The sequence below is a fragment of the Grampus griseus genome (genome assembly GCF_964374135.1).
Source record: "Grampus griseus genome assembly, chromosome: 16".
Lineage (NCBI taxonomy): Eukaryota > Metazoa > Chordata > Mammalia > Artiodactyla > Delphinidae > Grampus > Grampus griseus.
Genome location: NC_139010.1, coordinates 83360952 through 83377428, shown reverse-complemented (window position 1 = coordinate 83377428; position 16477 = coordinate 83360952). Strand labels below are relative to the sequence as shown.

Here is a 16477-nt window from a genome sequence, read left to right as displayed (position 1 = left end):
TCCAAGAGGCCCAGTAGAGCTACTGATGAAGCAATTCCAGGACTTTGGAATAAAAGTCCATTAATAAAAAATTCCATTAACAGAAGTCCCATAGAAGTTCATCACCTGGCAGACTGATGAACAGTGAACGTTGGTCCTGGATTTAAAAATCCGGATTAAGGAAGCAGCAGCTCCCTGTCACCAAACGCCCAAAGAGATTCCCACATCCCACTTGCTTAAGAATCAAAGCGCTCAATACAGTCCACCAACACCTCTATAAACGTATACATTAATACGTCTTGGGGCTCCTAATTACAGCTTATGTCCCTGTGGTTAATCAGAGGTGGAGGGTTCCTGGGCAGTAAGCACAGATGCTGAAAACGAACGATCATGGCCCTACCATTTTTAGAGAGATGCTAGCTTTTGTGATTGGTAGCGTGTGGCTACGTGTTACCCTGTGATCAATGGAGAACAAGCAATGATCGTATTCTCCCTGTTGCTTTGAACAAAGCAAGCAGTGGGTGTCACACAGGACTCTCACTCACTCAGTGTCTGGGATCTTCCGGCCGTGCAGCTTTATCCCGTGCAGACCCTGCTCGCAGCCAGAGATCTCGATCTTCCCCAGAGGGCTGTCCATCGTTCTGTATTTCATTTCACAGGTCTTGTTCATTCTCGCAAGTACCTAAAGAGAAACAATTTTTAAAGTTACGCACACGTGAAAGAGTTTGGTCACTTCTAAAGCACAACAGAAGCCCCAGTTATTTAAGACATAAAACATCTTCCAAAGTTTTTTCCCCATTTTTGGAATTTAACCATATAATGTGTCATTTTTATAACATAGTCACTTTGAAGACAGAAGATTACCATAATTACCCAGAGCAGCCAACCAACAATTCACTCTCCTCTCATCTCCTTAAATTACGATCTCCTGGTGGCTCAGTGGTTGAGAATCTCCCTGCCACTTCAGGGGACACAGGTTCAAGCCCTGATCCAGGAAGATCCCACATGCCCGCAGAGCAACTAAGCCCGTGCACCACAACTACTGAGCCTGCACTCTAGAGCCCGGGGGCCACAACTACTGAGCCCGCGTGCTGCAACTACTGAAGCCCGTGCGCTTAGAGCCCGTGCTCTGCAACAAGAGAAGCCACCGCAATGAGAAGCCCGCGCACCGCAACTTAGAGTAGCCCCCGCTCGCCGCAACTAGAGAAAGCCCGCACGCAGCAACGAAGGCCCAATGCAGTCAAAGATAATTAAAAAAAAATTTTTTTTAAATTACCATCTCCCTATTCTTCTCATTTATCTTTAACCAACGCAGTCAAAGATGAAATAAGAGTGCCTTTTAAAAAGTACCTAAAGCTATTTAAAATAAAACAATTACCAACAACACTTTCAGTAAAAAACTGAAGACAAAGGATGGGATATTTTGAATAAAGTACGTTTAAAACTAAAGCATTATTAAATGAATTACAGAAACGGAGCGAGATCCGACCCGGCAGCGGCCGCGGAGGGCCCGCGCGTCGCAATCCCGCTCTCACAGAAGCGCACGGACTTTGCTTGTGTTCAAGCCAGAGTACAAAAGCTATCCTATCAGGTACCCTCCACGCGAACAATTCTGAGAGATGCTAATTTTGGTCAACCCAGTGGAAGTTTAAAAGAAAGAACAGATGTACTAAGAGTAGCGAAAAGCCTGTACCAAGGTTTAGGCAGGCTGGCATCTTGTAAAAATCCCTCGGCCTCGAGGGGAGGCCGGAAGAGAGGGCCGTGGGGAAGCCCACCCAGGCCGCCTCGTCTCCCCGGCGACTCCTGCCTGCCCTGCTTCCCGCACACCTCCCTCGGGCCACCTCACGGGCCAGCGCTTCCCAGGGTTCCGCGCTCAGCCACAGCCGCCCCGGAACCGGAGCCCCGCAAGGCCTCCCTGCGAGCTCCGGACTGGAAGTCGGGCTGCCGCCTGGCTCTCCTGACCTCTGTGTCCTGGAAACGCTTCACTTGAACTTGTCCAAAACCGTAACCGCGCGTGGGCTCTGCCCCTGTGCAGCGTGTCGGTGAGCGGGCTACCACCCAGCCCCGCCCCGAGCCCCACTGGACGTTGCTCCTGGGACCCCGCACACCCCCGCACCGCACTACACGCCGGCTCTACCATTTTCAGCTCTTCTCATTCATTTGCGCCCATCCTCCCGGACTCGCTCACCAATCCCCACCTCCCCGAGGAAGGGCGCCCTCGGGCACCCTCTTTACACCCGGGGTCTTCCCGCTCCAGCCACCCTCACCTAGAACACCACATCACTACTGACGACACGACGGCGCTACAGCAGCTCAGCGAACCGCAGCCCGCCGCCAAACCTGGCCCAGCGCCTGCTTTTGCAAGGGAAGTATTCCTGGGATGCAGCCGTGCTCATTGTTTGCAGGCTGGCGGCTGCCTTCACGCTCCAGCGGCCCTAAGTCCGTGGGCGCCCCTCACGTGCAGCGAGGGTTCCAGTATCCAGGCCTGGACGCCGGGGACTGGCCTCTCCCTGACTGTCCCGTCTGCCCCACTTGGCCTGGTGACTGCTTTACAGTGAAACCGCAACACGCCCCCATCGCCCTGACCCCGCAGGTTCTCCTCCCTTCCGCGTGCCTTCCACCTGCTCCTAACAGCACACGCTGACTCCCTGCTCTACCTCCCAACAGCCCCAGGACAGAGGCACACACAGGTCTATGCCTTGAAGAGGTCAAGCACCATTCCCCAAACCCCATGGTGTGTAAGCATCACTCCCAAGATTCCATCCTAACCCCTGGGCTCCAGAGCTGCCCTGTTCAACATCCCCCTTTCTGTGCACAGTGACAGGGGTCTGAATCGAATAGCTCTCCAGTTCCCAGTGAGTGGACACAGGATTTTGCTGGGAAACCTTCTCAGATGTTTGCCCGGCATCGGAGATGCTCTCTGACACCTCATATTCCTACCATGGCTCCCCACTGCCTGAGGGATAAAAACCAAAAGAGTCTTCCCACCCCCTCCACTCTGTCATGCGGAAACAGGGATCAGACCAGGCAGAGGGAGATCATGGCCTCCTACCCACGACCCATCACCTTGAGAAAGTCACCTAAACTCTCTGAGACACAAGTGCTTTTATCTGTAGGACAAACGATACCTAAATCATAGGGCTGGCACAAGGGTTAGCGGGAATGTGTGTAAAGACCTGACATCCCCGAAGGATTTAGGATTACCATTATCCCTGCCGCAACTGACATTCTAACCCAATATCCTTGGCCTTTGACCTTGTCACCCAGAGTGCACTGCTCTCCTCCCTAAATTCTTATCCAACAACTTCAAAATCCTAAACATTCTTCAAAAGCCAACTGCCACCCCTTCTCCCAACCCCCTGGGTGCGTCCCCCTGTCTCCTGAAGCCAGAATCAACTCCTGACCCGCAGCCGCTCACATCTGTGGACATTTTCCATCACCCTGAGCTGCTGGCAGGTGACCATGCTACCACGAGTCAGGGCCCCACGGATGGCAAATGCATTATACATGTAAGGGGTTTATCATACGTGTGTTGAGCCGGATCATCAGCATGTCCACCATCTGGGTCAAGGGGCCAGCAGAGCATTTCTCTGAGCACAAAGTGTGTTCGGAGAAAGCGTTCTGCTGGCACGATGAGAAGCCTGGACGCGCTCTCCCCTTCTGAGTGACACCCTGCACCTTAGCGGGTTAAGAGCTCCGAGCAGTCGTGCAAGAGAAGTCAGCTTCGTTTCTTTACCGAGCACTAGCAAACGTGTTCACCGACCCGTGCCTCCTACCTGAGTCCCTGTTCAGAAGCTGAACGAGCAGGCCTCCATCAAGAGGAAGGCTGTTTCTCAGCAGATCCAGGCTCAGGGCCCTGGCTCAGGCCTCAGATCCGGAGCCTGACAAGTCACGAGCCCATGGCAGGCAGGACTCGTGCTGGCGAGCCTCCGAGACTGATGCTAATTTAAGCACAAAAGCAATTTACTGAAAGACGTTCCATAACTCACAGAACTTCTGGGAAGGCTGGAGAAGCAGGCTCAGAAAACGGTAGGAACCAAGACTGGCCACAGTCCAACCACAGCCAACACCAAGCCTCAGGATACACCTGTGGGAACAACGAGGGACTGCAGGCACGCAGCAGGCGCCGGGGCCACCGGCGCCCCGGGAAACAGGATGTTGCAGCCACCGTCAATTCCCTGCCGCCCGGGCTCCCTGTCACTTGTCCTTGGACTCAGGCCCAAGGAGGTGCCTAGAGCTCGCGTGGGCGCCAGGCCAGGGTGTACCTGTGCCGAGTGGCCGGGAAAAGGGACAGCCTCCAGGAGGGCTGTGTCCATGCCAGCCCCGCTCAGGCACACAGCCCGGCATCGCTGCAGAAATGAGACCGGCACACAGCCGACCAGGAGAAGGGTGAATGTTAGATGTCCACTCCTCTTCCCAGGCCTCAATTTTCTCATCAATAATAGTAACTAATAGTAACTAATAGTAACCTGAGTCTACCAGTCTCCCTGGGCTGTTCTGAGGGGCCCAGCTGGAGAAGACAGGAAAAACGGTGAACGGGGCGGCTGAGCGCTCCTGCAGCTTCGAAAGGACCTCTCCTACTCAGCACACACCCAGCTCTCACCCTTACTCTGAGGAAAGGCTGGGGAGACACATCGGGTGCGCAGGGCAGGTCAGGGGTAGGGCAATGAAGGTGACCGGGGGCGCAGGGGCACGAGGATTTCTGCCACATGGGAGGACGAGCAGGTCTCCGGAGAGCTCAGGCCCCTCGCTTCTCCAGGAGAAGGACCTTGCACGCCACCAAGCCGTCCCAGGAGCCGGGCTCTGAGCACAGCCTGGATTGGCCGAACTTCGGAGGCCACTGGCCTAGACTGCAGGAGATGGGCAGCCAGCCGACCCCGGCATAGCTGGAAGGGCTGCCTCCGGACCAAGGAACAACCTCACACTCCAGCTCCTGCATCTCTGCGTGGGACCAAGAGGACACTGAAGCTCGGCCTGAAGCCGCCGTGCTGCCCCTGGTGCCCAGCACCAGCAGGCACCGCCCGGCAACACGGCACTGGCCCTGGACCACCGGTCTAAACTCATGCCCCAAGTGCAGGCTGCCCCCTCGTACTGAGCAGCAGCTCCGCTGGCCTCCACAGAACATGGTGAGTCAATCACAAACCACGCCAGGAACCAACAAAGAGCCATCAGCCCTTAACAGGAATAACTCAAGCTCAAAAGCTGCGTTCTGAACAAGGGGCACGTGCCACTTCTAGCCAAACCACCCAGCTAGTCATTTAGTCATGTGAAGTCTGAGGAGGTGAGCGCTTTACACTTCCTCATCGGTTAAACAGAATGGAAATCAAACCCACTTCCATTTTCCTGAAGGTGAAGATTCCCCGGAACCACCTCCCCTAAGACTCGGGCCTGGTACTCGCGGCCCAGCTCCTCCTGGACTCGGCCTGGCTGAGCTGTACTTTCACCAGCGCCTCTGGGTTTTTAAGCCCATTAGCAGAACCACTGCTAGTCAAACATAATGCACCATAACCCACCAACGGCTACTTTGCCAGAAAAAGAAGAGCTGCAATTTTCACATAATTTTATACCAACCCAGCCAGAAATGGCGTTTGAGACTCCACAGAAACCTGTGCACGACTTTCCTTCCTGTCGACAGCCAGGGCATTCAGCACAGAGTCCTTCCACGAGCAAAGGTAAAACTCAGCGGAATACTGCATCCTACGATGTTATGGATAATGTGCCCCCAGGACACAAGCGCTGGGCCATTTGGCGTGGTGTGTATGTTGACGAGAAGCCCAGGCTGAAACAGCAGGTGTGCTGCAGGTCCCGCAGAGCTGGCAGGCCTGGCGAGGAGGTGGGGGGATGCCTGCAGACAAGACGGGGGTGTCACAGACACCAGGAGGGACCCACGGGGGCTGAAACGGGGCAGCAAGAAGAGCGAGGCTTCCACAGCAGGTGAGTGCATCAGGGAGGGAGAGCGTCTCAGCACAGGCTGGTGGGAGGTACCGTCTGGAAAGCAGCGATTCCAAACACACACGGGGCTGCCGTGCACGATGGCTGCACAAAGATGCTGGTGGAATCCTGAGCCCTAGGAGCGTGACAGACCCGCCTGACACCCTCCCACAGCGACATCCCCACGCTCCACTCCAGAAGCCAACCGACCACCAGGCTCCAAAGATCAACTCTCCCCAGGAGTTTCATCAACTTACACCAGCCCAGAGAAGGCCATGACTGGGAGCCCCAAGTGGACCACGAAGGCAACGAGGCCCAGTAGACACCCGCTCACTGTGGACTCTACAACATCCACGGCCCCAGCCCCAAGCCAAGCAGGCTCCCGACAGCCTCACAGGACTCACCAGGGCACTGCTGCTGGGCAGGGAGGGGGGCTGCCACAGGGGAGCAGGGCCACACGCTGCAGGAGAGCAGCTAAAAATGTCTGGAGAAAACGACATCTACCCAGAGAGCTGACTTATAACAAGGGGCCAGAAGAGAAGACGCACGTGGGAGGCAGGCTGAGGCAGACAGCCAGCAGCAGAGCCTGGGAGGCAGGGGACGAGGCCCAGGGGCCGCAGAAAGAAGCGTGGGGGAGACGCACAGCCTCCACAGGGTCAGTTTCGTGTCTGGCTTTGTCCCTGAGAAGCCCCAGGGCTTCAAACAAGGGAGAAATCCACCAGGTTTGCCTTTTCAAAGGCTCCCTCTGGCAGCTGTGTAACGAATAGGTGGGAACAGAGGGTGGGAGTCGTGAAGGAGACCGTGGAAACGGTCCACCGAGGCATAAGGATGAGCTCAACCAGTGTGAGGCAGAAGGGAGACTAAATAATGAGCCATAAATAAATAATAATAAATAAATGTTTAATAAATACCCGGGTGCCCCTTACGCATGAGCCACCAGGCTCAGGTGCCTGAAACTGTAACGAGACAACCGTGGTCTACTGGGGGAGGAACATCACCCACAAAAAGCAAATCACACTGAGCAATCTTTGCAACTTTTCTATAGGTCCAAAATTATTCCAAAGTAGAAGTTTGTCTTAGAAACTCAATAGAGATATGGCAGAATGATTTGAAATACTTACCTGCATCTTTCTACCTGCATTTTCTAAGTTTTCCACAGTAAACCTGAATCCCTTTCACAAGGATAAAAAACTGTATTAAAATTCAGTATAATATAAAACACAGGTGATGATAGCAAATGTTCTACATTTAGCACTGTCTCAAGCTCACACGTGCAAAACAAAGGGCTGTTGATACTCTTCTGCATAAAATAAAAACTCGGAGGTCTGGAATTTTTTTGACTTTTAAAAAAAGAAAGGGTGGAGTAAAACGACACACGAAAGAAATCGCGTCTCCCTCTCTCCCATCCATCACAAGTCCTTGCAGCCCCCCAACAACCTGGGGCCCTCCCTTCCTGCCTGACCTGGTCTCTGACCAGGACCCCCGATTCACCCTACTTTTACAGCTCCTCAAACACACAGATGTTGCTCTTGCCTCAAGGCCTTTGCACCTACCACTCACTCTTCTTGAAATGCCTCCCCTTCACGTTCTGGCACAGTGGCCTCTGTCACTTAACTCACAACCCTGCTCAAACATCACCGTCTCAGAGAAATCTTCCTAAAGCAGTCCGTCTCCTCTATCCGTTCTTTCCTGTTCTTTCCTTTACAGCACTTATGGCACATGAGATCACACTAGATTTCTTTTATTTGCCATGCGTCACCTTCACTAGAAAGTAAGCTCCAATACAGTAGCAAATGTTACGTGACAGCTCTGGCCAATGAGTAAGAAGAAGGCTGCCGAGAGGTCTTGTTTTGATTAAAAAAAAAAAGAAAAATTCTTCTGTGGCTGGCACCATCTCCTCCCCTTTCCTCCTTCCCTGACACTGCAGATGTGATGCCTGGAGCTGTGGCAGTCATCTGGTGAACACGAGGCAAAAGCAAGAGACTGGAGAGCCCCTGGCGCTGACACCGTGAGCCACTACCACACCAGTGCTGTCTGTTGCTAGACTTCTACTTGTGCAAGAAAAAGAAAGTCCTGCTTGTTTCAAGCCAGTGTTCTGAGGATTTCCTGTTTTCTTCAACTTGAGGTTGTCCTGATTTTTACTATATGCTAGCACTCAGAATGCATCATAGGTGCTCAGTAAATACCTGTTGAATAAATGAGCTAATCATCCGAATCAATTACACCTGATGTGATGACTCAGCAGGAGAACTCCAGGATTAACGAGAGCCCACAGCTGGGGTTTGATGACCTGAGGCTTCCTGGAAGAGGTGCCTACACAAAAAGGCAAGTTGGAGTTTTCTGGGGGCAGGGTGAAGGAGAGGAGTGCCCCTGGCAGGCAGGTCTGCACGTGCTAAGGTCCTGGTGCTAGAGGGAGCACAGGGTGTCTGTGAACTGAAGGAGGCAGCAGCCACAGGAGGGAGAGGACCCACGTCTGAGAGGAGCCCGCTGTGGCAGCTGCTGGAGCGGTGAGTGCCACTGTAGGGGCAGGAGGGCAAATGGTAGCACCAACGACCCCAAGAACATCACGGGCAGAGAAGGGGATGCTGGGTCTGGGACGCTGTAACCACACCCATGAAGACAGGGTTATGATGTCTGCACAGGTTCTGGGGCTCAATAACAGAATCTGCTCCAGCTAATAGCATGCCGTGCTGGTTTCCAAGCCAGAAAGAGGAGGGAAAAGTTTTACAAGCCAACCATCCATTACTCCTAAGCACCACGTTTACAGTTGCATAAAATAGGGGCTGTCCTGGAACCAGCAATCCTGAAGCGGCCAACTGGAGGCCACGGGACCACCCTGCGGCAGAGGCCTCGGGAGCCCCGTCGGAGGACCGGGAGGAAGCCAACCGTCAAAAGCCCAACAAACCAGTTTCCAATGTGCCAAACCCACATGTTTGGGAGTTTAGAACTAGCCCACAGGGTCCTGCGGAGGCTGCAACAAGCCAGCTCTTTGACTGCTTCCCGCGAGCAGCAGGGAGCAAGCTTACATGGTGCGAAACCACGTTCTTAGCTGAGTCCCCGAGCTGCAGGGACAACCGGGCCCACAGCTTTCTGGGGGACAGCACCACGGCCGCATTTAGGACACAGATTAAACAGCCAGGCTCCCCATTTCCCGCTCTCATGTGGCACACACCCTGTGCCTCCCCAGCCCGGCGGCCTGGCAGGCCCAGCTCCCTGCATCATCACTGTGGCAGCTACCTAAAGCCGCAAAGCGGCAAGCCGACATTAATTGGTGGCAGGAAAAAGAATCGATTTTTCACGGCTATTTGGAGACCTCTGCAAAAGTGAAGCGAATTCCGTTTCATCTCTCTTTTAACATGAATGGTGTTTAATGTTCTGAATTAAGCGGTTGGCGCCAGGGGCCGAGTTCCCACTATACCAAAAGCAAGAAACCCAGAAACAAACCGTCTTCTTTCTCCTTAGCCTGTAGTTTTCCAGGCCGGCCACGCCTGTCTAAAACCTGTCCTTCCAGAATCGTCTTCACAGTCCTGCTCCTTTGCACTTTTACCCATCTCTAGTATCGGTATCTTAGGCAATGAAAAATGACCAGAAAGGGGCTAAAAAAAGAAATCGTCTGCTTTCTTACAAGCAGTGTACAAACAAGGTGCCCAGATGTTTGCTATTGTCATCTCCCCAAGGTCAACGGCATGTGGCCCACAGCTGAGCTCAGGCCTCCCCCACGGCGGCCCCATCTCGGGCATCTCCATGTTGCCATCAGCTGCGTGTGTGAAGTGCAAGCTCGCTGGCATCACGAGCACTGATCAAGGGAAGGGGAGCAACCTATCTGCGGCTCCTCCTGACATCAACAAAGTCATCGTGAAATGAAAACTAGTTTTACAATCACCCTGCTGAACAGAGAGTAAGAAAAAAGCATCAGAGAAGCACCTTTGTCTTCATTCCTCAACATCAGCCCATCTAATAAGGATCAGGTGCGAGGGATTATCCTCATTAGGAGAAAAACGTGTGTCAAACCCCTAGAAGACAAAATACTTCACACCCATCACCTCTTAATAAACCTGGCAAAGAGAGGGGGGAGAAGAAAGTGGATGGGATTGACCCCCGGCAGGTGTACAGGTCAAGAAGGAAAATGATGGGGAGAAGCAAGGCCAGCGGCCAAGACCCGGCTCCCACTGCCACTAGGCCAGGGCCTCCCCAGCGGAATTTCACCAGGTCACATTCAACAAAGGGCAGCTGTAAGTATGCCTCAGTTTACTATGCCCTAACAACCAAGAAGGGTTCAACTGGTTGAAATGATTTTGCCAAACAAAATACAGGCACTGCCATCTGGTATATCAAACTTAGAATGGATCCAGAAGTTGTGCAAAAACATCACTTCACGTCTACACGAAAACCTGCAAATGGACGTTTACGGGAGCTGTATTCACAATGGCTAAAACGTGGAAGCAATCAACATGCCCTTCACTAGGTGAATAGCTAAATAAACTGCGGCACATCCAGACAATGGAGTATTAATTCATTGCTAAAAAGAACTGAGGTATCAAGTCACGAAAAGACACGGAAGAAACTTAAATGCATATTTTACTAAAAGAAAGAAGCCAACCTGAAAAGGCTATGTACTCTATGATTCCAATTATATGGAGACAGTAAAAAAAAAAAAAAAAACAGTGGTTACCAGGGTTGGGGGGAGCGAGGGATGGGTAAGTAGAGCACAGAGGATTTTCAGGGCAGTAAAACTATTCTGTAGGATATGGCGGTGGTGGAGGCACGACATTATACATTTGTCAAAACCCACGGACAGTACACCATCAAGAGGGAACCCTGATGTAAACAACGAACAAAGGTTTACCTCCTTCTGGTAGGGGACGTTGGCAGTGGGGAGGGGCACACGTGGGGGGGGGCAGGAGGTATATGGGAACTCTCTGTGTAACTCTGCTGTGAACCTAAAACTGCTCTAAAAAATAAAGTTTACTAATTAAAAAAAGAACCATTCCAAAGCCTTCTGTTACGGCCCTGACATGGAAGGGAAATGATTCTCGTTTGCTGCTAAATTTTGGTGAACCCAGCTACATGCACACACAAAGGGAGAAGAAATTCTGCGTTACAGTGTCACAACTAGACTTCCAAGTTAAAAACTGCTTCTACAGAGATCCCATAAATACTGTGCTCTGCCCATTCTGAGCTTACACACAGACTTCCAGGACATGGCATCTGTGAGCACCTTCCTGATTAACGACGCTCTGGTCCTGAAGAATACCCATCACAACAAGGGCAGGGGAGTCAGGGCCAAGGTGGAGAACGGCCACCGCACGTGCATCTTGTTACAGCGCTCAGCGTTCACCAGTCACCTAAACAACGCGCTCCGAGCAGCACATTATAAAACAGCCGTGAAAATGCCTGCCCATCAGAGCTTCCATGTTAGAGGGACATCTAAGGAAATTCTTTCACTGGTCTTTAAAACAACCATTTCTAGACAAAAACAGGCACTGTCTCCATTTAAAAACTATACTTAAAACTCAGTTTTCCTTTCCAAACTTTTCATTTTTGTTCATGTTATCAAACTAAGGTATGAGCCATGCAGGAGGGTTTAACTGCTTTTCTATTCTGAAGCTCAAAGGCTGTTTTGAATCTGTGCAACTACACAGGAATTAGGGAGCAGCCAGAACACAAACCCGTATATGTCTGTGTGGGTAAAGGAAACAGATCCCACACAGAGACAAGTGCATCAAACCTACATGTGTACAGTTTAACAAAATGCTCCAGAAATCTCTTGGAGCTTCAAGCATTTTTGAAAAATATTTCCAGGTACAACACCAAGGTGGTAACTAGAGCTCCCATATCCATTCCAACAGCTTACAGATAAAATATCTCTGGATCTTGCCAAAAACTGGTGCATGACACCAGAACACGCCAGACCACTCTACAGAAAGGCCCATAAAGGTTCTCTTAGAAGTTTCTTAGTAACTATCACTTATTTCTTCAAAAGAAGAAAAAAGCTCCCCTACTAACCACGGCGCTGCAGACCAGAGTCAAATCTACAAAGACTCTCCGTGAAACGAGACACCGGCGTCAAAGCAAGCTCCGACCTGAGTGTGCGTCCTCGGGGTGCACGGAGGCGCCCACGCACCTGAAACCACAGGTGAAACGCTGTACACCGCCCCGGCTAATTAATTTCAAGGAAGAAAAGTTTTACACCAAAATGAGCATGAAACAGGAAAAGCGCAAGTTTGTTAATAGGTTTCCCACTTGCCGGGCTCCCAGGCCCCGGAAGCACCAGTCACTGCCCGCTCTGCGCCCCGCCCTTTGGTGGAGGGGAACTCTGGTGAAAGACGGGAGAAGCCCCGCTCTCAGGCGCTGTTTGCGCAGCTTACACCGCCTACTCCTCTTCCGGAAATGCAGAGGGAACGTCTGAGTACTCTGTGACGGAAGAACTCTTCTTTAACAGCAAATGTGTCACCAGCCAGAAGACCAGATGCACCAACGATGACAGGAAGCAGGTTACAGAAATGAATGCAGCCCAGACCTCCAACAAGGAGCCCACAGTCAGAAGCAGGATGAGAACTCTGCATCCTCGGCCATCGCAGCAGGATTTGGAAAAGCAGCCAAGAAACCTTAATTCGGCAGAACAGCCCCTCCTACATCAAACCGCCGGGGCCTCTGAGCACAGCGACCAGCCAGTACGGGAGGCGGTTGTGGGGGGGGGGGGGGGGGTGCGTGTACATGAAGCGCCAGCTGGGGCTGCAGCCACGCCTGCCTCCGGAGGAGCGCGCGCATCACAGGTCACCTCGTCCCGGCCCAGCCTGCTGTCCGGGCCTCTGGGCCCAACGCGGTCCTACGGAGTCTGGCCAGCTCGCACCCCCGCCGGCGCCGCCGGGTCCCCGCAAAGAGGGAAGGGAGGCGGCCTGAGGCCTCAGAGCTCCGGCACCGCCGGGGTCTCGGCCGCAGCTGACCCTGTGCGGCCTCCCGCGCCCGGGGTCCCGTTCCCACGGCCCCAGGCGCCCCCCGACCCCCTGCGGGCACCTGAGGTGTGAGCGGCGCCCCCGGCTGGGCGGTCTGGGGGAGAAAGAGAGCCCCCGGGGGTGTGAGGCCCCACGGGAACTGGCCTCCAGGGCAGCGTGTGCCGACACCGGGCCGCGGCCGCCCCAGGAGGCGCACACGCCCCCGAACCTGCGGCTGAAAGCCCCAGCGCAGCTCCCCGCGCGCCAACCGCTGGGCCTGGGTCTGCTGGTTGAATCCCGAGGGCGCGCCCCGGCGCTTTTACGCTTAGACGCCCCTCGGGGTTCCAGACAGCGCGCGGAAAGCGGCCGAGTCCACGGCGCGGGGAACCCAGAGTCCCGTGGGCGCCTCGTGCCCCCCGCACAGAGCCCGGCCCCGCGGCGCAGGGGCCGCATCCGCCGCCGCAGGGCCCGGCCAGCAGGCTGACACCCCTGCCTCCCCCAATCTCAGAGCGTCCCCGTGTCACCCCTGGCATCCTCAACTTCAGTGAGGACCGAGAATGATCTACCGTGAAGAAAAAACGATGAAACATGCCACGTTTCCCCTCACTTTTACTCCCCCTGTTAGAACTGCCTGTGTGACCATCACTGACCGAAATACCTGTCTGGGGATCAGATGGGGCGGGTGCCGAGCCCACCCTGCCCACAGCACCGCCTCAGAGCCTGCGAGCGTTCCCGCACTCGAGGCACCGACTCAGTCCAGAGCTGCTCGCTGACGGCCGGCCGTGGCGCGGGAGACGGCGGCAGGCTGGTGCTCACAACGCAGCGTCAGTTCTTGAAACTGCCGCGTCTCGGGAAGCGTCAGCTTCAGTACGTCACGGCAGAAAACCACCTCACCCTTTATCCACCTCTACAGCTGGGCACAGTTTAGCTTTCTTAGAGAATCAGCAACGTGGAGAACAGGTGGGAAGATCTGAGAGAAACGCCTTCTTCAATTTGGCAGGGCAGCCAAAGCCAAGAGACGCCCGCTGCAGAGCAGGACAGGACGGGCCCCTGGCCGCGGTCGCCGCAGAGCTGGAGGAGAGCACACTTCCAGGACGCGCAGGGTCGCTGGCGAAGTGAAAAGCTCTCACACTTCTCTCTCTGACAGCAAGATGTGATTCAGAATCCTCCGCACCCCAGAAGAGCCCTGGAGGATCAAATTAGCACAGGCGTGTCTGCAGTCAAGCCCCAAGAAAGAAGTCCCGGTTAATAACGATTTCCACCTGTGGACGCATGGAACGCTACGTTAAAGACGTGTGCTTTCTGCGTCGGTGACATAATTAGCTTACCAGGGGGACTCACTATAATGCTGTCTCCAGGTTCAGTACCCCACTCCCTGTTTGCACGGGTTCATACACACAGTGAATACAGTTAGATCCAGATTCCGTAACAGGCTCCACTGAAATCCTCAGAGAGGGCTCCGGCAAATGGCCAGGAAGGCATCCCCACACCTGGAATGGGAATCAACCGTGGCCTTCGGGGAGACCTACAGAAACGTCCCTGCCCGAAGCAAGGGGGCTGCCAGGATCCACTGGCCCAGATGCAACCCGTTCCTCCCCTCGCAGCTTCATCAGTATTTCCCTGGGTGTATTCTGCAAATTCAGCAAGGTGCTAAAGGGTAAGGAGCGCTGAGTGAAGAGTAGGGACACCTGTGGGTGAAGAGCTTGAGTACCTGAGCACCTGACAATGAGCAGGGGTTGGTGGGATGCAGGGCACTTTTAAACGGTTGGAAGAAGTCCGAAGAAAAACACTTCGTGACGTGTTACGAAATGTGATACGCATTTCGTACATGTGATACGAAATTCAAATTTCAGAGTCTATAAATACAGTTTCACTAAAATGTAGCCAGGCTCATCCTGTAATGTCGACGGCAGTTCTCGTGAGTACAGCTGACCCTTGAAAAACACAGGTTTGAACCATCAGAGTCCACTTATACACGGATTATTTTCCAACAGTAAATGCTATAGGACTACACGACCCTCAGGTGGTTGAATCCGCAGACGCAGAACCACAAATACGGAGGGCTGACCCTAAGTTATACCCAGATTTTCAACTGGGTGCAGGGGGAAGGGGGCTTGGGGCCCCTAACCCCGATGTTGTTCAAGGGTCAGCTGTAGTTGTGACGAGACCACACAGCCTGCAAAGCCAGAACTATTTACCATCCAGTCCGTTTTAGGGAAAGTTTGCCACCTCCTGACCTCAATGCACGTAAGTGATTATCAGCCTGTCCCAGGTTTGGTGGTGCTGGATCCTTCTCTCCCACCTGCTAACGAACAAATCACAAGACCACGCTGATTCCCACATGCTCACCCGCTTGTCTTTGACACCGCAACCTCAAGCAAGATGTGGTTACCAAAGTCTTCTGGAATTTCTTACGTACTGGCTTAGAAAGACCAGCCACTGGTCTGCAGGAGTGCTAAGCCTGGCCACCACTAAGGACCACAGGATTAGGTCCCCTTTATCCCTAATAAAGAGTCAGCTGCACGCTGTTTCTGCGGTAAACGATTCTTGGGTGAGAAGCACGGTGTGATTGATGACTTGTATCCCAAAATGGAAGAGCCTTGTGTTCCAGATACGCTCCGGCGGCCGGGAACGAGCCCGCCTTGACGGCACAAGGCTCCTGGAGGGACAGACGCCATCCCCACCACAAGGCCAAGCAGCCACTGACATGTGCGCCGCTTCTGAACCATTAACCCAAGGCAAGAGATTTTATGTTCTAAATTAGCTACATTATGCCCAAAACCTATCAGTGGCTTGATAACTTGAACATATAATTCTATACCTTTTACTCTTCAAACAATAATTCAGTCTAATCCTGTGGCTGAAGCCAAGATTTCCAGACCAAAAGTGCACTTTCCATTTGATTAAATACTAATAAATGCAAGAATAAAATACCAGTATTTTATCTTACAGTAAATTCTTCAAAAACCCATATACTCTAAGAATTAATTATCTCTCTGGAGAAGGGGACAGGTTCTTCCCCTCAAAGACAGTTTAGTCGTCTCAAAATCTTAATTACAACATTTAAAACATAATTTATAGCAGTCCAGGGCTTACAGAAAGATGACATCATAGTGACCTGTCAGTCAGCACGGCCTCAGGTGGAGCATCGGACAGTCAGTAACAGGATAAAAGGAATCGGGAAGGATCTCCCTGCAGAACAGACCACGCGCCAAGCCATGATCCTCAACAAAGCACGCAAGCTGATATGATACACGCTTGGCCTTTTTTCCATGTGTGTTCGGTACTTTAAAATTTAGAAGATATCTTTACATATTTCATCCGTTAAGAAGCAAACAGAGTGGAACGCTTTCAAAAGGAAGATGGTAGATTTCCCAGAGTAGGGGGTTTCTTTGTTTTCTAGTGTTATAAACGAAGTATGGAGCCAGGGCACTGACACCAGTGTGTCTGGTGCGTAAGCCACGCCCAGGGGTGGCGCCCAGGGGCTGCCCCAGGTCACACCATGTGGCCGCGGTGGTCTCCAGCCTGATGACTTGGCACAGGAAACCTGCTGCAGCCACGGGTGGAGTGGGCCCTCCCTCCAATGGGGTGCTCGGGGCTGAAGTCATAAGGCAGGCGGGAAAGGTGGGAAC

The 16477-nt window shown here is 53.0% G+C and overlaps 1 protein-coding gene across 1 annotated transcript in view; it reads right to left on the bottom strand.

The window, feature by feature from the left end:
- Positions 1-16477, bottom strand: part of MGMT (O-6-methylguanine-DNA methyltransferase) — a 284359-nt gene that overhangs the window by 223568 nt on the left and 44314 nt on the right. The window contains exon 2 of the mRNA XM_082673838.1: positions 525-661. Within this exon, the coding sequence (XP_082529964.1) occupies positions 525-649 (125 nt within the window). The 5' untranslated portion in view covers positions 650-661. The remainder of the gene's footprint in view (positions 1-524; positions 662-16477) is intronic.